We start from the raw sequence: 21084 nt of genomic DNA, 5'->3' as shown, positions 1-21084 counted from the left end.
GCGTGGTAAAATAGGTTAACCAGACATTTTCTTCCTTATTATCCATGCTGCCATTAGGAATTTGGAAACCGCAAACACAATGTGGCCCAGGGTATTAGTTTTCAGCACCCTGTAGGCTTGTAAGTAGTTACTAAAGCCCAGATTCCGACAAAGAGGGGCTAACCAGCGCCTCCTCGGACTCCTGTAGACATGGCAACAGAACATTATGTGCAAGTCATCTTCTTCCTTAACTTTACAGCATGGGCAAAGCTTATCGCCCCCTAGCGACCACTTGTGGGTAAAAACTTTAGTAGGGAGCGTACCAAACCTCCATTGCAGGAACAATTTCCTCGCCAAAAGAGGGTAAATAAAATCCATAAAAGGTTCAAAAGCATAAGAATTTTTGGATACAATAAAACATCCGGTCAGGGTGCCGCTATCATGTGCACTGTCCATATCAGCAAGGGTTTTGTTCTTATAGAGCTGTGCCAGGGTTTTGCGCGAGATCCTTCTACATCCCTGCGCTGGGTCATCCCATAGGTCTGGCAAATTCAGGCTGAAACATTCCGATTTGATAAGTGCCAGCCAAGGGATCTTACCATTGACATCCAGCCTCAGGACATGTATGAGGTCCTGCCTATAGTGGTGCAGCTCCTCAGTGGACCATAACCGATGCCAATACTTCACCGGTTTCGTCCGCAAGTCCTCTGCGATTGACGGGAGGCCCAGGTCAAGTCTTAAGGGGAGGAGTGGTGTGCCCTGCGGGAGAGCAAGAAGACGTCTGAGGAAACAATTTTCCACCCCTGCCATGACCTTCCCAGCTTTATGGCCCCACAGCTCACTGCCATACAAGGCAGCCGCCTTCGCCTGAGTCCTGTACATTTCTAAGGCCGGGCTAACAGGCTTGAAAGTGGACTTATTGGATACCCTCAGGAGTGCGCCCGAAAGCTGGGAGAGTTTCAGCCTAGATCTTGCCACCTGGGAGTCCCAAGTCAGATTTTCTTGAAGTGAGACCCCCAAGTATGTAAAGGTAGAAACCCTTTCCAGACTGGTTCCCTCGAGTTTAGGGTTGGGTCTGGTCTTGGTCGGAGGGTTGAAGATCATGAACTTAGTTTTTTCCGTGTTCACCTCCAACCCGTGATGTCTACAAAAGTGACCAAAACCATCCACGATCCTCTGAATCCCCATGGGGGATTTGGAAAGAAGGAGGGTGTCATCGGCAAACATAATTGCCGGAACCCTCCTTCCTGCCAAAACCGGGGCATCATTGTCCCCGACAGCGTCAAGGTGTTGAATGACGCTGTTGATGTACAGACAGAACAGCGTCGGAGCCAAAACACAGCCCTGTCTGACACCTCGGCGGACCGGGAATTTACCCGAGGGCTTGCCATCCCTCCCACACCTTACTACCGCAAAGTTGTTCTCATGCAGTCTAGTGATGATTCTAAGGAGGTGGGGGGAACTCCCAGCTTCTGCAGAACCTCCCATAGCTTCCCCCTCGGGACGAGGTCAAAGGCTGACCTCAGATCCACGAAGACCATGTACAATCGACCTCCCTCTAGCGTAACCGTCTTCCAGTACAGAAGAAGGAGGCGAAAGATTTGGTCCATGGTCGACGTGTTCTTTCTGAAGCCCGCCTGTAAAGGGCTCAAGATGTCATTGGCCTCGACCCAGTCTAAGAGATGGTCCAAAATGAGGCGCGCGAAGATCTTTTGGGGCACGTCTATGAGGCTTATAGGCCTGTAGTTGGAAGGGAGCAGAGTAGAGCCCTTCTTGTGGATGGGCACAATCTCTGCCCCCAACCACGACCCAGGGATCGCCATACCTCCAAGAATGGCATTAAATAGAACGAGAAGGTATGGGCCCCAGATATCCGGGTGATGCCTAAATAGATCCCCGGGTAACCTATCCAGGCCTGGCGCCTTCCCCACTGCTAGACGTTCTAGGGCAAGCTCCACTTCCCCCAGGGATAATTCCATTCCGGGCTCCTCAGCACCCAAGGGCAGTTGCATCTCCACGGCCGAGCAGGAACTGGTATCTAAGTAGAGGGCACCAAAATGGGACTCCCATACCGCAGGGGCTATATTAGGCTCAATCGCGTTACTGAGTTTCCCTGACCCATTATTTACAAGGGCCCAAAATTGCCGGGGGTCCCTGGATTTAAGGGCATCATAGAGGTCCTGCCAATACTTCCAGTCCCACTCGGTCCTTGCAGCCACCAGCACTGATTTATGGTGGTTCCTCAGGTCACGCACTTTGGCCTTATCTGACCCCTCTTTTATAGCTGCAATAAGGTCAGATTTAGCAGCCCTGCAGTCTGGGGTATACCAGGTGGGAAGAGGTGTCCTTTTCTTTCGAATTGGGACCTCAGGATGAAATACCTCGGCCAAGTCCCTCACTAGAACCTGGTGAATGTTTCCCAGTTTCTCACAGTAATCAGCGGTTCTAGGTTCGTTCAAAAGGGTCTCCACCTCCATGAGGCTAGGGAGCGCCAGCTCGTATAGTTTCTTGATTGACTCCTCCGAGTTTACAAGCTTCCCCCACTTAACTCGGCGCCTATTTGTGGTCAGGAGCAAATCCCCCATGTCAGCCCCTTGGCCAGCTGGGGATGAGTCCGTCAAGGGCGAAGGGCACACAATATTTAAGCAGAGAGCGTTGTGATCGCTGTCTGTCCTCTTGATAACCCTAAAGTCCCGCACTTTGGGCCAGAGTGAGATATCCACCATAATATAATCTAGCCTCGACTCATGGCCCCTCCTATTGAATGTACACACCGAGGGGGTATCGGATGGAGTGCGACCATTACACGCCCTGAGCGCGCCATTCAAAGTAAGGGACATGAGCTGTAAGGCTAGAGGGGACCATGCTTTAGGGTGAGGGGAAGAAGAGGGTGGAACCCCCCAATGGTCGTCCTCGGCCGTAAGGGCACCATCGAGTAACCCTACCAAGGGTTCAAAGTGGCAATTGAAGTCTCCTCCAAGTACCACCTTGTATTCACCCGGGAGTTGACCCAGGAAGGAAGCCAAATCATTTAAGGTAGGTGATTCACTTGACGAGGCAACCGGGCGCGAGTAGACATTGACAATGGCCCACGGAGTTTTACCAGGCCAAGTGAGCCGCACACACTGGATGTCCTGCGAACACGTGAGTAACCGCTCCGCCTGACACCCAATGTGACTCGCAATCCAGATTGCCAAACCACCAGATGGCCTCCCCCTCCCAGCCCATTTGGCAGGGATTTCGAATACTTCAAACCCTCTCCTGATCTGAGCAGCCCTCGCCCAAGTCTCCTGTAGGAGAACAATGTCACATCCACCCACCAAGGAGTCCCATTCAGGAGAGCCCTCCTTGTTCGCTATTCCTGCCACATTCCAGGAGAGAATTCTCAGTCCTGGGTCAGGTGGCAGGCTGCCCTTAGCTCCAGCATGAGGTGGCAGGGTAGCCTTCGGTGGACCGACGTCTGAGGCGCCGGTTCCACCGACAGCGATGGCAGCACGAGCAGCCCGCTCTGCTGCCCCTGTTTGGGGATTATGGGCTAGCCCGGTGTTAAGTGGGGGACTCAGGTGGCACGAATTATCAGTCGTGACAGCCCCTCGCTCATTAACTGCCTGGAACCGGGTTAGTTCCAACATAGGGATCACACCCAAACCCACATGGCTTTGCACCTCATCCACCCCATTCTCATGTCCAGACAAGATTGGCCTGATTTGTGGTCAATCAACCTGGTCCAGACAGGAAAACCTATTGTGATGAGTGAAGTTTGCCTGAGCAATTGGCAAGGAGGGCCTTGGTCTGTAGCGAGAACCATCTACAGCAAAGCCCACCCTGGTCCATCCCTTCTCACTCCCTCCCACCGTGTTGCTCCCACTAGGGTAGAAATAAGCAAGGGGTACAAGTTCTATTGCGGACTTATCAGGCCTTACAAGCCAGTTGCAGATGTAATTAGCAACATGCGGGCTCCTGAAACTTAAAACGATACAGTCCCCTGACCTGTTCTTCTTGGTAGGGCCAATCCACGAGATCCTCCTTACCATCAGAACCTCACCCTTCAAGCTTGGAGGCAACGGTCTGTTGATACTGAGCCAGCTTATAACCTTATTACGTAGGGAGTCCTGGGACTCCCTAACACCACCAGCTAGCTCGGGAACTCCCACCATGATTGCCGTGTATGGGACAGCTTCAGGGGGCAGATTGACCTCCCTGCGTCTATCTAGGGGGGGGACACAGCCGTCACTTAGGGCGTTTGTAGGACCCACTGTCGCCCTTGTCTGCGGCACACGCCGCGGCACAGGGGGTGGCTTAGATCTCCTGGGTGCCGGAACAGGGGGCCCAGGCACTGGAGGTAGCGAAGTGCGCGTCTGGGAAATAGACACACCATTTGCGCTAGGCAGTGCCCTACTGGAAGCCTGGGGTAATGTGGAAGGTGGTAGACTATTCCCAGATGGTTCCCCAGTGGCTACAGGAATGTTAGAAGCTACACCAGGGCTACTCCTAATAAAAATATTTCCCCGGGGCTGGAGGAGATTCTCTATAGCCTCTAGTCTAGCTAAGATGGGAGTTAACAAGTTCTTGATAGTGGCTGTGAGGGAATTAATTACTGCATCTGAACTATTAGAAGATAACCCACCAGAGATAAATGGGCCCGCCGCCACTGGTGATAACACAGGAGCTGGCGAGGCCCCAAGATCCGACCCAGTCCCAGATGGAATGAGCTCAGGGGAGACCGAAATATCTGTACTATCTTCGAGGGTTGATTCAGATGCAACAAATTTTGCCCTTTTTGCCCTCTTTGGTTCGGCAGGCCTTTTCCTTTTTAAGGGCTGAGTCACCCCACTATCAACAGGGACTGTTGTCAGGCCCACTTGACCCGCCTCCAACATATTTGAACCCATATTATCCAGAACAGCAGAGTGGTCGGAAATCCCTGCTGGCCGTGGGGAATCTCGATCCCTCTGCGTAACCGGAGTTCTTAGCTGCCGAAGTACCGACTCAATGGTCTGGTCGATGCTGTCCAGCAGAGACATATGGGTAACATCCATAGTGGTGGGTGTACTAGCATCATTAGAGGCAGATTCCTCAAGGTCCAGGAACACACTTTCAGGACCCATCTCTAGGTGAGAGTCCGTAGATAAATGACACTTACTAATGTGGGAGCCTGCCTTGGGGAAAAATTTTTCCAAAGTGCTTGTGCCATGTTGTACCGACTTACTCCTTAGAGCTCTGGATGCCATGATGAGGTGTGTAAGGAGCAAATTAGCGGGGGCGTTAGAGGGGTGGCCCGGTCCGGTCTCTTCCGACCTCTAACGGCCTACAACGGCCCGCTCTTTGCCCGGTCTTCGCCCCGGGGATCGCCCCGCGCGCGTCCCGCGATGCGCGTAACCAAGTGCTCTAATGAATGGCAGGGGGGCGTGGCACTGGGAGGGGGCGCGGCGCGGGCGGGAAGAGGAACCAGCTGGCGGTGTTCAGCAAGAATGCTGGTCCTCGCAGTCCCGCTCGCCGTGCCTCTCACCTCCACTGCGGCCAGCCTCCGGTGTTGCTGTCTGTCCGCCCAGGGCTCCACAAGGTAAGGGCTGAAGGGGCTACTCCTGTAGCGTGCAAAGGCTTTCCCACAAGAAACTGACTCGAGCGGCTCCCGCGGAGCGGGGGCCGCGAGAGGTGAAATGCAGTCAGGCGGGGGGCGTGGCACTGGGAGGGGGCGCGGCGCGGGCGGGAAGAGGAACCAGCTGGCGGTGTTCAGCAAGAATGCTGGTCCTCGCAGTCCCGCTCGCCGTGCCTCTCACCTCCACTGCGGCCAGCCTCCGGTGTTGCTGTCTGTCCGCCCAGGGCTCCACAAGGTAAGGGCTGAAGGGGCTACTCCTGTAGCGTGCAAAGGCTTTCCCACAAGAAACTGACTCGAGCGGCTCCCGCGGAGCGGGGGCCGCGAGAGGTGAAATGCAGTCAGGCGGGGGGCGTGGCACTGGGAGGGGGCGCGGCGCGGGCGGGAAGAGGAACCAGCTGGCGGTGTTCAGCAAGAATGCTGGTCCTCGCAGTCCCGCTCGCCGTGCCTCTCACCTCCACTGCGGCCAGCCTCCGGTGTTGCTGTCTGTCCGCCCAGGGCTCCACAAGGTAAGGGCTGAAGGGGCTACTCCTGTAGCATGCAAAGGCTTTCCCACAAGAAACTGACTCGAGCGGCACCCGCGGAGCGGGGGCCGCGAGAGGTGAAATGCAGTCAGGCGGGGGGCGTGGCACTGGGAGGGGGCGCGGCGCGGGCGGGAAGAGGAACCAGCTGGCGGTGTTCAGCAAGAATGCTGGTCCTCGCAGTCCCGCTCGCCGTGCCTCTCACCTCCACTGCGGCCAGCCTCCGGTGTTGCTGTCTGTCCGCCCAGGGCTCCACAAGGTAAGGGCTGAAGGGGCTACTCCTGTAGCGTGCAAAGGCTTTCCCACAAGAAACTGACTCGAGCGGCACCCGCGGAGCGGGGGCCGCGAGAGGTGAAATGCAGTCAGGCGGGGGGCGTGGCACTGGGAGGGGGCGCGGCGCGGGCGGGAAGAGGAACCAGCTGGCGGTGTTCAGCAAGAATGCTGGTCCTCGCAGTCCCGCTCGCCGTGCCTCTCACCTCCACTGCGGCCAGCCTCCGGTGTTGCTGTCTGTCCGCCCAGGGCTCCACAAGGTAAGGGCTGAAGGGGCTACTCCTGTAGCGTGCAAAGGCTTTCCCACAAGAAACTGACTCGAGCGGCTCCCGCGGAGCGGGGGCCGCGAGAGGTGAAATGCAGTCAGGCGGGGGGCGTGGCACTGGGAGGGGGCGCGGCGCGGGCGGGAAGAGGAACCAGCTGGCGGTGTTCAGCAAGAATGCTGGTCCTCGCAGTCCCGCTCGCCGTGCCTCTCACCTCCACTGCGGCCAGCCTCCGGTGTTGCTGTCTGTCCGCCCAGGGCTCCACAAGGTAAGGGCTGAAGGGGCTACTCCTGTAGCGTGCAAAGGCTTTCCCACAAGAAACTGACTCGAGCGGCACCCGCGGAGCGGGGGCCGCGAGAGGTGAAATGCAGTCAGGCGGGGGGCGTGGCACTGGGAGGGGGCACGGCGCGGGCGGGAAGAGGAACCGACTCGAGCGGCTACCAGTACCACAACCACCAGTACTACCACCACCAGTACTACCACTACCAGTACCACCACCACCACCAGTACTACCACTACCAGTACCACCACCACCACCAGTACTACCAGTACTACAGCCACCAGTACTACCACTACCACCACCACCAGTTCTACCAGTACCACGACCACCAGTACTACCACTACCAGTATTACCACTACCACTACCACCACCAGTACTACCACCACCAGTACCACCACCACCACCAGTACTAACAGTACTACCATTACCAGTACTACCACCACCAGTACTACCACTACCACCACCACCAGTACTACCACTACCAGTACCACCACCACCACCAGTACTACCAGTAGTACCACCATCAGAACTACCAGTACTACCACCACCAGTACTACCACTACTACAGCCACCAGTACTACCACTACTACAGCCACCAGTACTACCAATACCACCACCAGTACTACCACTACCAGTACCACCACCAGTACCACCACTACCAGCACTACCACCACCACTACTACCACCACCAGTACTACCACTACCAGTACCACCACCTCCAGTACTACCACTACTACCACTACCAGTAACACCACCACCAGTACAACCACTACCAGTACCACCACCACCAGTACTACCACTACCAGTACCACCACCACCACCAGTACTAACACCATCAGTACTACCAGTACTACCACCACCAGTACTACCACTACTGCAGCCACCAGTACTACCACTACTGCAGCCACCAGTACTACCACTACCACCACCACCAGTAATACCAGTACCACCACCACCAGTACTACCACAACCAGTACTACCAGTACCACTACCACCACCACCAGTACCACCACCACCAGTACCACCGCCACCAGTACTACCACCACCAGTACTACCAGTACCACCACCACCACCACCAGTACTAACACTACCAGTACCACCACCACCACCAGTAGTACCAGTACTACAGCCACCAGTACTGCCACTACCACCAACACCAGTACTACGACCACCAGTACTACCACTACCAGTACTACCACTACCAGTACCACTACCACCACCAGTACTTCCACCACCAGTACTAACAGTACTACCACCATCAGTACTACCAGTACTACCACCACCAGTACTACCACTACCAGTACCACCACCACCAGTACTACCACTACCACCACCACCACCAGTACTACCAGTACTACAGCCACCAGTACTACCACTACCACCACCACCAGTACCACGACCACCAGTACTGCCACTACCAGTAGTACCACTACCAGTACCACTACCACCACCAGTACTACCACCACCAGTAACACCACCACCAGTACTACCAGTACTACCATCATCAGTACTACCAGTACTACCACCACCAGTACTACCACTACCAGTACCACCACCACCAGTACTACCACTACCAGTACCACCACCACCACCAGTACTACCAGTAGAACCACCATCAGTACTACCAGTACTAGAGTGCATAGGGAGTGCATAGTGCATAGGGAGTGCATAGTGCATAGGGAGTGCACAGTGCATAGGGAGTGAAGAGTGCACAGTGCATAGGGAGTGAAGAGTGCACAGCGCATAGGGAGTGCAGAGTGCACAGCGCATAGGGAGTGCATAGGGAGTGCAGAGTGCATAGGGAGTGCAGAGTGCATAGGGAGTGCACAGCGCATAGGGAGTGCAGAGTGCACAGCGCATAGGGAGTGCAGAGTGCACAGTGCATAGGGAGTGCACAGTGCATAGGGAGTGCAGAGTGCATAGGGAGTGCAGAGTGCATAGGGAGTGCAGAGTGCATAGGGAGTGCAGAGTGCATAGGGAGTGCAGAGTGCATAGGGAGTGAAGAGTGCAGAGTGCATAGGGAGTGCAGAGTGCATAGGGAGTGCAGAGTGCAGAGTGCATAGGGAGTGCAGAGTGCATAGGGAGTGCAGAGTGCATAGGGAGTGCAGAGTGCATAGGGAGTGCAGAGTGCATAGGGAGTGCAGAGTGCATAGTGCATAGGGAGTGCATAGTGCAGAGTGCTGAGGGAGTGCATAGTGCAGAGTGCATAGGGAGTGCATAGTGCAGAGTGCATAGGGAGTGCTTAGGGAGTGAAGAGTGCACAGTGCATAGGGAGTGCAGAGTGCACAGTGCATAGGGAGTGCAGAGTGCACAGTGCATAGGGAGTGCAGAGTGCATAGGGAGTGCAGAGTGCATAGGGAGTGCAGAGTGCATAGGGAGTGCATAGGGAGTGCAGAGTGCATAGGGAGTGCAGAGTGCATAGGGAGTGCATAGTGCAGAGTGCATAGGGAGTGCATAGTGCAGAGTGCATAGGGAGTGCATAGTGCAGAGTGCATAGGGAGTGCAGAGTGCATAGGGAGTGCAGAGTGCATAGGGAGTGCAGAGTGCATAGGGAGTGCAGAGTGCATAGGGAGTGCATAGTGCAGAGTGCATAGGGAGTGCAGAGTGCATAGGGAGTGAAGAGTGCAGAGTGCATAGGGAGTGCAGAGTGCATAGGGAGTGCAGAGTGCATAGGGAGTGCAGAGTGCATAGGGAGTGCAGAGTGCATAGGGAGTGCAGGGTGCATAGGAAGTGCAGAGTGCATAGGGAGTGCATAGGGAGTGCAGAGTGCATAGGGAGTGCAGAGTGCATAGGGAGTGCAGAGTGCATAGGGAGTGCAGAGTGCATAGGGAGTGCAGAGTGCATAGGGAGTGCAGAGTGCATAGGGAGTGCAGAGTGCAGAGTGCATAGGGAGTGCAGAGTGCATAGGGAGTGCATAGAGAGTGCAGAGTGCATAGGGAGTGCAGAGTGCATAGGGAGTGCATAGTGCAGAGTGCATAGGGAGTGCATAGTGCAGAGTGCATAGGGAGTGCATAGTGCAGAGTGCATAGGGAGTGCATAGTGCAGAGTGCATAGGGAGTGCATAGTGCATAGGGAGTGCAGAGTGCATAGGGAGTGAAGAGTGCACAGTGCATAGGGAGTGAAGAGTGCACAGTGCCTAGGGAGTGCACCGTGCCTAGGGAGTGCACAGTGCCTAGGGAGTGCAGAGTGCATAGGGAGTGCAGAGTGCATAGGGAGCGCAGAGTGCATAGGGAGCGCAGAGTGCATAGGGAGCGCAGAGTGCATAGGGAGCGCAGAGTGCATAGGGAGCGCAGAGTGCATAGGGAGCGCAGAGTGCATAGGGAGCGCAGAGTGCATAGGGAGCGCAGAGTGCATAGGGAGCGCAGAGTGCATAGGGAGCGCAGAGTGCATAGGGAGCGCAGAGTGCATAGGGAGCGCAGAGTGCATAGGGAGCGCAGAGTGCATAGGGAGTGCAGAGTGCATAGGGAGTGCAGAGTGCATAGGGAGTGCAGAGTGCATAGGGAGAGCAGAGTTTAGAGTGCATAGGGAGTGCAGAGTGCATAGGGAGTGCAGAGTGAGTAGGGAGTGCTAGAGAGTGCAGAGTGAGTAGGGAGTGCTAGAGAGTGCAGAGTGAGTAGGGAGTTCTAGGGAGTTCTAGAGAGTGCAGAGTGAGTAGGGAGTGCTAGGGAGTGCTAGAGAGTGCAGAGTGACTGCAGAGAGTAAGCTAATGGCAATGTAAATGACTGCCATTTATTTATCTGTTTTCAAAACCAACACATAAATAAAAAATTTGTCATTTACAATGCCAATAACTATAACTTTTCCAAAGGCGAAACCATTGCATTGTAAATGCTTTTTTTAAATGGGTCCTTGTGTTAGTGGGAAAACAAAGCTTCGAATCTGTTTTCCCGTCTCCATGAAGCATGAGGCCAGGGAAGAGGGCAGGAATGTGACACTACTCTGACAAGACGAGATTAGAAGTAATTAACAGAAAACAGATGTCCTCTTCACTTTTATGAGGCCAAGAGTGTTTGAGAGTCTGTTTTTTCTACTTCACATGTTTTTAAAACTAAACATTTGTTGTCTTATGCCTTATATCAGTGTGTTGTTAGAACAATCTATAGACATAGTTAAGTCGAATACTGAAAACAGCATGTCACACCATATACGCACCACACAATCATACACGATACACACATAACACACACACACCACACACACACACCACTCTCTCACTACCACACACTCATCACCACTCACCACAACACACTCACTACCACAGACTCACCCCCACAGACTCACCCCCACAGACTCACCCCCACAGACTCACCCCCACACACTCACCACTACAAACAGAAACACACACACAAACACACACACAACAACATAACACCAGCCATCAGTGCACCCTTTCACCAGGGCCAAACACCACCAGCCATCAATGCACTTTTTCACCAAGCACAAACACCATCAGGCGTACAACACCAGGCAGCCGTGAGTGCATTCTTTTACAAGGCGCACTCACCAGCAACCATCAGTACACTCTTTCACCAAACACACACACCATCAGCCATCTGTGCACTGTTTTACTAAGCACACATACACCATCGGTCAGTGCACCCTTCCACTAGGCACACACACCTCCAGGCGCCAGTGCACTCTTCCACCAAACACACACACCAACAGCCATCAGTGCACGCATCAATTGTTAACGCATCCACAATTAACTTTTGTACCAATCGCAGTATGATACACTTTACTTTTAAACATATTCATGTAAAGCACAGCATGACACCATTGGTAAAATTACAATACAACTCACATAATACCACTACACACCACATGCACACACTCCATCACACAAGACGAAAACACATTGCCATTTACAATACCATTAGCTCAAAATCAAATAAATCCGAGCCCGATTGCATTTCTAATGCTTGTTTCTTTTCTTTACAACAGCACTTTAACACTGTAACAATAAACACTTACCTGACCGGCATTGAATGAAAAAAGTTTCCCTTATTTATAGTGCATGAAAATGTAATTTTGAAGGTGACTACTACTTTCAAGTATGACACTGAAAACATGATTCAGAAAAAAGAAGAGGAGTACCTCTATTTCACACTAGTGTAAGCAAATCTCCATGCTCATGTGTAAATAATGGTAGACTTTTTTTTACAGAATACCCATTTTATGAAAGAAAATTACATTTGCACAAGTTTGCAATAGAACTGTATTGTTAGAAATAGCAATCAATGAGATGGGGAATGATAGAGAGAAGTTCTTACCTAGAACATAGGTCAAGTTGCAAAACATGCTGGATCGTGAACATGATTGCACAAGTGGAACCGAAAATGACTCCCACGCAAACACATGTAATATTTTCTGGTTAACTTCCTCAGAAATAGCATTTCTTTGTAATTTGCAGTTTAGTGTTCTGTATGGAGTAGATGAGATGTATACATGGTACTAGATACATGCTGCTGTAGATAAATTCAATTAAAAATCATGGTTAATTGCAAAATGGAAATACAATGCTTCTTACAGTAGAATTATTTTAGAATTGCTATAATATTGATATGTGTGAAATCTCTCACTAACTAGAATAGCTTCATTTATTATCAATTCCCTTCTGTGGCTTCAACAATGTTAATTTTCCATTTGATGTACCTTTTATTATTAACATGCATTGTAACGTTTCGTGTTTTCAAGGTTACCCATTGCTTTTGATTTACTAGTAATGAAAAGGAAATGGAAGAGCTTTATAAACTGGTGTTTGGTGGCGCTAATATTGCTTTTGGTAAGTGGAAATACCCTTTATCCCTCTGTATGAAACCTGTTGAAAAAAGACATTCTGCATTAGTGTTTCAAAATGTAGCCTCCAATATACGAAGAAATAAACCCTAACTCTGATACTTTTGAGAAATGTAATTATATTGTATTTGAATCTGGGTTAGTGAAGGTTGTTTTTATGCTGCCTATATTCACTACACAGGAAAAATAATTTATGTGTATGCTAAGAGCATATGCTGTCTTAATGGTGTTGAATTTGGGTCCTGGGTGGGGTTAAAATTGGGTATTGTCTGGTGCTGGATAAGAGACAAGGATATTGTTTTTATGGAAGTCAAATAATTTATGTGAGCATTGGATCCAAAGACTAATTACAATCCCAGCAAATGAGAAACTAAAAAAGTTAGTTTATAAAGCACCTTAGATATGAAGGTCTCCGGGCGCATAACACATTTATCTTCGGTACTATGCATGTCGAAAGATGTGCTTTTATCTTTCTACTGCTCAGTGAAATGTATATGTAATTGTCTTTCAGATTTTATTTTAGAATACTGAACTACCGTATTTCTTTTTAACTTTCTTTCCCTTTGCTTTCTGTCCCCAGGTTTCACCTTAAAACAAAATTATAGTCTTTTACATTGCATTTTTAACCTGTGTGAACTGAGCTGTACAATGCTAATAATCAAAGACCAATTGATTGCTAACTATTCAAAGACCAATTTATATGATATAATTCTATTCTCTGTGTATTTGTTTTGATGACTATACATCAAACAAAACCTGTTTTGAATGCAAACGGTGCCCTACATTGCCCATTAGGATGTTCAGTTTGGGACTAGGTAAACTACATAGTTGTGATGAAGTAAAATTATTTATAAGGAGCACTGTTACCCATGAGGGTGTCCTTGTGCTAAAAATGGATCTGCAGAACATTGATGGCTCAATTACACAGAATTAAACAACCAGGTTTTCAGTTATTTTCTGAAATAAATCAACAAACTTGTATCTCTCAGTGAAAAAGACAAAGTGTTTGAGGACCTAGCTGTCAGAAAAAAAAATCTGCCACCTAGTCGGGCTCGCATGATGCAAGGTACCACAAGATGGTTGGCCTAGCTGGACCTCTGGTGTTTTGGTAGTATGTAAGGAATTAATTTGTGTTGGAGATAACTTTGTCCTGAGCTACAGAAGACCTTATGGGACAGGCACAGTGCTTTTAAAACGGCACATTTTCTTAATTGGCAGACATTGAAGCTTTTATGATTGTGTAGACTTATATATTCATAGAATTAACGAAGCTGCCACATTTCGTATGATTTGTTAACATTTTGGGTAAGCCCCAGTAGAATTCCCAATAGTCCAGGCAAGAAGAAATCTCTCTTTGCTAAACACCTGTATTCCTTAGTTTGACTACAGGGCCCGCCACTTCCGACCCCTGCAAGTATAATTTATTTACAGCTGGAGTGAGCCAACAATTGAATACAAGTAAATGTTTGTGTCAATGTCCTCACATGTGTCTTGTGGTAATAGTGCATGTCAACGGCCATACCGCCTCCGACAATTGTGATCTCTCTATGTCTTTGTTAAGCAGTTACATTGAACACCATTACGATTAAAACTCGCTTTTTTTATGGCATTCTCTGGTGCCTACGTATGAGATTAGTCTGAAATTCCGACTCACTCACACCAAAAAAATATAGAGCGAAATTTGAAATTGTTAGCCTGTAGAGAATATGTCCAACAGGGCTCAACACATGACAAAATATAGACGTTTTTTCATGCTTAAGTAGTTATGAGCAACCTATAAACGTAATTACACTGCAATTTCATTTTGCGCTTTCTGTCCACCGGTAATTCCTTTACACAGCAAGCACATTTCTTTGGTTTGCATGCTGAAGCTGACCTTCAGCACATTACGCATTCACCTGTATAATTTGCTGGGTTGCGTCACTGGGGGATTTTTTTTTCTCCAGTATCGCCCTGAAGAATGCCTAGGACTTATATAGGCCAATAGAGTAGGGCAAACGCATGTTGGCGCTTTTAAGTTAGGGTCATAGGACCACAACATCCTTTATGCCCCTTCCCATAGTTTTAAATTATTCCCACTCACCCCACCAATAACGGGATACCTTGGGGTGAGGAAAGGATTTTTATTATATGTAAACCCCCCTAAAAAATCAAGACTTCTATAAGAGCTCCCTGGAACACGGTTGAACCCACGCTGACCTGTAGGAGTCAGGGTGTACCCGATTATGAAGCATGCCACTACTAGAGTGGGTGAGGGTTATACATAAAAAATAGGCTTTTTCCTCTTCCCACCTCTAAGTGTATAGATTTCTCTCTGTCCTCAATCTGTGCTATTTATAAGGGAGGATATTATTTGAGTTAAGAAGAAATCAAAGGCTAGACAATGTTTTTTCACCATGATATTGTGAAAAATGTGAGTATCTTATGAAGCATTTTTAAATCATAAAACAAGTAAGTCACTTTAGCAGTTTGGAGTGCAAAAGATATTTTAACATCAAGTAGGATGCCTAAGTTGCAAGTGCAAGAGGTTTGTGGAGTGCCGAGTTCTGCTGGCCACCATGCAGGTGACGAGATGGAGCTTTGAAAATTAAAATCTCTGTTTTGTTAGAGTAAAGCTTGCAATCCTGGAACGGGTCTGTGTGACACTATTGTTCACAGATAGAGAGACAATGATTTGAGTATCATCTGTACATGAGCTCAAACTGAAATCAAAACAATAAATCAAATTAAGAATAGGAGCAAGACAAATATTACAAAGAGTAGGGCTCAGAGGGAAACCCACAGACTGATGGAAATGTAGCTGAATAAAAATAATTTAGTGGAATGTGTTGGGATCTGTTGACTAGAAAATAATTGAACCATGATGAGTTACATAGGCCAGAGTTGTTAAGCTGCTGAAGTAAGGTTGACTGAGGTATGGTATCAAAAGCAGCAAAGAGGTCAAGGAGGAACAGAGCCTCTGATTCCCTCGCTACAAAATGCTGTGCAGACTTCTGTACTGTGAGTGGCTCTGGAACCTGATTGTGAGCATTCCAGACAGTTGTTGGCTTCCAGATAACCTTTTCGCATGAAATTAACAAGTTTCTTCTAAAAGGTTATAAATAAAAGGCAGGAATGATATTGGTCTGTAGTTAGCCTAAACCCAAGGTGTAGCAACTTGCTTCTTCAGTAGAGGAAGGACCGCAGCATGCTTCCAACTGATCTATACATTGCCTGATAAAAACAGAAACATTGCACAGTTCCATCAGAGACATAGCTAGCAGGTCCTGAGCAAATAAAAAGATACTGATGGGACAGAGATCTAATGGAGACCCTGAAGAGGTCTGCAGCATCAACCTGTGCATTGATTGGTAATCGACGCTAAGCTTTGAAATATTGTTAACTTTCTTGAGGTGTTATTAGCAGGTGAGGATGCATGCAGCCAGCTTTCCCATTGATGTTGAGAGGACAGGATTACATTTTTGCATGCTGATGGATCTGTGAATCTATGAAGAATCTGGAATGGTTCTCGTATAATTTTTAGCAGTTTTCTATTTTAAGTGCTTAGTATCTGGCTCTGGTTGAGAAGATATACTTTAATGGTGCATTTGTACTTATTTTTAGATGCAGCTGAATAGCTGAGTTTCCAAGAGTGCGCAAGAATTGATTTGTGCTCCCATGTGACAAGTTCTTTTGAGTACCTTTGGGCTTTTGGCATAGCTCCTTCATTGCAGTTATTTGTTGTTTTATTTTTGTTTTTTTACTGGCACAGACTGATCCATTACTGAAACCAGCCATAAATTTAAATCAGTTTTCGAGCTTTCTATATCCTTAAAGAGAAAGAAGTTGCATGTTAATGACCAATAAGCTCTGCATGCTTTATTTCAGCCCATGTTCTAGTTTGTGGCTGGTGCTTCAGGCACTGCTTCGTTGTAATAGCAGTATGGAAAACAGTGAAAGTTATTGTATATCCAGATCAGAGGTAAAGAAATGGACACCTTACTTTCCGTAATATTTTAAAAATAGGTTTCAATATGTTGCCCTACTTATTTTGTTAAAGACATACTGTCTTCATGTCCTCAATAAGCATGGTACTATCAGTATGGTACCAAATGTAAGGGACTGATTATATATTATGAACAAATAAATAAATGCTTAAGAAATGCAGTAATAAGCAGATTGTTGTTCAGATTGCGATTAATATGGTTAAGAATTTCAGTTCAAAGTGAACAGTGCACACCGCATCCAAGTCTGTGTACTTGTTATATTGTCCACAACAACAGCAGTTTTCAGTGAGGACACCTTTTCGAATTGAAATTCTTCAGGTGAAAGTTTTTGTTTCGCGCTCTTGTATGAGTTTGTGTTTCACTGGTTTGGTTGCAGAATCTCCATCAAATAATGCATTTGTTGGAAGAAGGTTATGCAACAGAATGTCCTTGATAAATTCACCCCTTTCTTTTGATACATCCATCTCTCTGTTTATTGATTGTTTGTAACCTGTTTTGTTGTGGCTGGTTGGACGAAACTCTTACTAAGGCAATTAAACGTGGACGTTTAGCTTTAGTGATTGTCAGTCAACTTTTTTTTCTCTTTCAATACAAATCTTTCCTGCTTCAGTTTTGCGTATAGTTTTGATCCATGTTTCAGGACATCCATTAGACGTGTCTTTATTTTGTTATCCACATATTGTTTGGTCACAAAGTTGTGTAGTCGCACAGGCTCAGTCATTTCAAAGGGGTTTCCTTGCTGTTACATGAAATAATAAAAGCCTGTTGACATGTTTATTAAAACGTTCCCCTCTCTTTCCCACATGTTCGTGGTGTGGAACAGTTTCACGATGGTCTATGAATTTAGAATTTGTCATCTCACTGAAAACATTGCAAATAGAAAGGACTTCATGGTAAATTTGCCGCCATTGAGCAACATATTCACTGTTATGTCTCTGACCAACAGTTCCCTTGGAGCTTTTCTGTGATCTTTGGATCGTCTGTTCCAGTTTCATATCTGGAGCCACAGCATTGAAACTTTCCTCTCTGTCTTTCACCACAAAATGTCTTTGGGTGAAATTTCGGTAGAAGTATGGTTTTATCACCTATTGCTTCTTCAGTCTTTCCAAATACCAGCACCCATATCTCAGATAGTTTATGCAATCGAATTCGTGAAACACTGTAATCAGTGACTCCACAGTCTTCACATGCAGCTCCCAATCACCTTCCTGATCAGCAAGTACCAGGTTTTTCACAAGAGCTATAATGTTTAAAACATTTCCCCAGTACTTGCAAAGTTCTGATTTTTCTTCACATTCTTTGACACACTCTACAAACTTGGTTTTTCGTTTTTTTTATTTTGAACTGAGTGTATTCAACATTGCCAGGCTTTGCATTATCTTTTGAATTAAGTGCACCCTGTACCTTGTTCACTTCTGAGACAAGAGATACAAAACCTAATTTGTTATTCTTGTTCCAGAAAGCCTTCCAAGGCAATGTTTCTGTAGCCTCAGATATAATGAGCATACCGTGTAACAAACAAACATAATGAGTTCTACTCGATGCTGACTGGACAGTTTTGCTTTCAAGGATTTCAGCCTCAATAAGTACATTGTCCATGCTGGATCCACTGAATTAACTTCCTGCACACCACAACACAACTTTTGTCATTTGGAAAACACCCATCTTGAATAAAGATCATCAAATTCTACTGGATTGCTCATACAAAATGTCAGCTACAATACGGAACACACCTTAATCGCAGAAAATGTGCAGGATAGGCTGGTCTTCAAGATGAGCACGCACATTTTGGAAATTTGTTAGAGCTTTATATACTGTTGCATAGTTTGTGACTGGAGCTGGTATTACTGGTAAAAATCCAACCTTCTTCAGTGGTACGGTATTCTGGGAAATCTGAGCATGAATTCCAGCCCATGGAGGAACTGTCTTTACTTCATTCTACAGTCCTCATCTAATAAGCGATTTGATAAATTCATTGAAATCTTCTTTGCGGACCCCAATATCAGGTAGATCCATGTCCTCAGCCACTTTAAAACTTTCTGGTAGACTGGGACATGTTGATGGCTTCTTAAGTTTGCAGCTTTGTTTGTTTATGCCTACAGCTTATTTTCCAGCAGCTATAGCATTGGTACAGTCTTGAGAAAGCACCATGGCAGTATCATGAATGCTAATGTTCCAGACAAAGAAAAGCTGTCTTCAAAATCAAAATTATCAAGAGCAGCAATTGTAAATCCTTTCCTGGTAAAGTGACTTGGAAGTGGTGTGCAGTCTGATTCACAAGATTGTACAGCATGAGCTGCTAATAAGTTCCTGCTCTGTACTATATTATTATAAATTGTTGATACTCCAATCCTATTCATTGAAGTGATTCGCTCTCTACTTTTGAACTTGATTGTGTGGGCAGTCATCATGTGTAGCAGAGTTTTCTTTTTACTGTGATGTAATCCATAAAACATGATTTGGAAAAGACAGTACATTTGCATAGCATAACCATGTCCATGGGATTGTCTTCCACTTCTTCGCTTATATCTTCAAAGCCATCGTCAATGTTGTCGGCTTCTGTTCCGAACTCAAGAACTTTAGTTTTGCATTGCTGATATAAAATAATAATGTAAAAAATGTAACGACAACATCAGGCATTCTTGTTGACTCCCATGATTTGCGGAGCTCTGGTGCCTCACAAAATGTGTCATTAAGTCCAAAATCTAAATCTTTAAAGACCTTTCTTAAAATGGTTCATGCTGATTTTACTGCATCCTCTGTACTTATTTTGGCAGCAAGAAGTTCAGGAGGCAAATCAACTTAAAACACTATAAGTGACTCATTCTTTTTGTTAGACTGACAAAAACTAATTCTGTCGTACATTCTCATCAGAAAAATCTTAATTTCATTATTATGGATCAGTACAGTTTCATCGATTTTGACCATTATTTCTCTGATCTTACTGAGTGTGAACCTGTAGCCAGAGAGGCTTTAAAATGTAATTTGCTTGTTCAAAAAGTGCAAACGTAACTGAAGGCTGGCAATTGCGTTGTTGCTGGGGGCTCATTGTACATTCATATTTTTGAATGCATGCATGCATGCAGTTCAGGCGGGCACACAAATCCACTGCAAATACATTGACCTCGCTGTTTAGACCAGCTACTCGACGGAAAACTTCATCTTGGAAAACACTAGCTGCAGATAAAAACACGTTGCCCTTTGAGACTCACATACTCAGTACTTTGTTCTTCAATCTCTTTGGCCCTTGTTCTGGCTAAACCACAAATAACACATTGCAGATCGTCTGCTTTCTGATCAGTTGTCGGAGGTGGAGGAGGGTTAGCCATCGATCTTCTAAGTAGATGGGCATTGGGTTTGATTGTCATCACTTTCTCAGAAGACTCGGATTCTTGTTGTGATTCACCAGTTTCTGCTACTTTTGACACATTTTTTCCAGGCCATTGTCCATTGTATACGACTTGTAGCACTTGTTGATAAAATATTTGATTCTCTTCACCATTCAGTTTCACTCTTTTGTGAACTTTGTCTTGCCGTATTTCTCAAGCATATCGAACTCTCTTCTGTCCTGCCACAGTTGATGATAGCTTTTCTTTTTAGATTAGTTTGGCATATGACACAGTTTTCTTTGTTGAGGGAGTCATCAGATTTTGTAGTTAGCAACACTCTGTCAAGAGTTAAAGATCCTCTGCTACCACCTGCTTCGCTCATGTTTACGCATTTGAATCAATGGAAAACCTGAAACAAAACTAATATTAAAATTAATTACCAATATGATGGCTAAAACACATCATTATATAGCCACCATTTTGGAAAATGGCGGAAGGGTTGCTCTGGGGAAGTTATTTTCTGTCTCTATAAGACTACCTTACCCCCAAAACCTATGTTTTGAAACCAAAATGAGGTATATAGATCTCATGGTTCCTGAAATATTACATCATCACTGCAACACATCTGCCGTTTAAAAAAATGTCGTCTAGAAAATTTCAGCCCGGGTTAGCAATGTCTAGCCAAGCTAAATTACTTCACTAATGATGCAAAAACACAAATCAAAAATTAAAATCTCTAGACAACCATTTTTGTACGGAGGCACATCAAGGGACCAGGACTATAGTGGTCAGAGGTCCGATTAGACCAGCAAATCATTAAAAAAAAGGTGAATGTTCCTACAGTATCACTGACTACAATGTTGAGAACATTTGCCCTGAGAGGATGAACAAAGGATGCAGTGTTCTGTTTATTTCGTTTATTTTATTTGAGATTTAGAGGTCCTTAGGTGGTTGGAGCATTAAAGAATGGTTTTAAAGTAAGAAAATAAGGGTGAATTGTGAACATTGTATTACTATAAGGAGACAGGCGAATGCAAGTGCCACAAAATGTCATGGTTATAGTG

General features: G+C 46.8%; 1 protein-coding gene across 1 annotated transcript in view; it reads left to right on the top strand.

Annotated features, from left to right (window-relative positions):
* ALG9 (ALG9 alpha-1,2-mannosyltransferase) overlaps positions 1-21084 on the top strand; it is a 682403-nt gene that overhangs the window by 55196 nt on the left and 606123 nt on the right. Inside the window, exon 7 of the mRNA XM_078682312.1 lies at positions 12604-12691. Coding sequence (XP_078538438.1) covers positions 12604-12691 — 88 coding nt within the window. The remainder of the gene's footprint in view (positions 1-12603; positions 12692-21084) is intronic.

The sequence above is a fragment of the Lissotriton helveticus genome, chromosome 3_1 (genome assembly GCF_964261635.1).
Source record: "Lissotriton helveticus chromosome 3_1, aLisHel1.1, whole genome shotgun sequence".
Taxonomy (NCBI): Eukaryota; Metazoa; Chordata; class Amphibia; order Caudata; family Salamandridae; genus Lissotriton; species Lissotriton helveticus.
The sequence above is the reverse complement of the archived record's forward strand: the minus strand, read 5'-3'. Positions and strand labels throughout refer to the sequence as shown.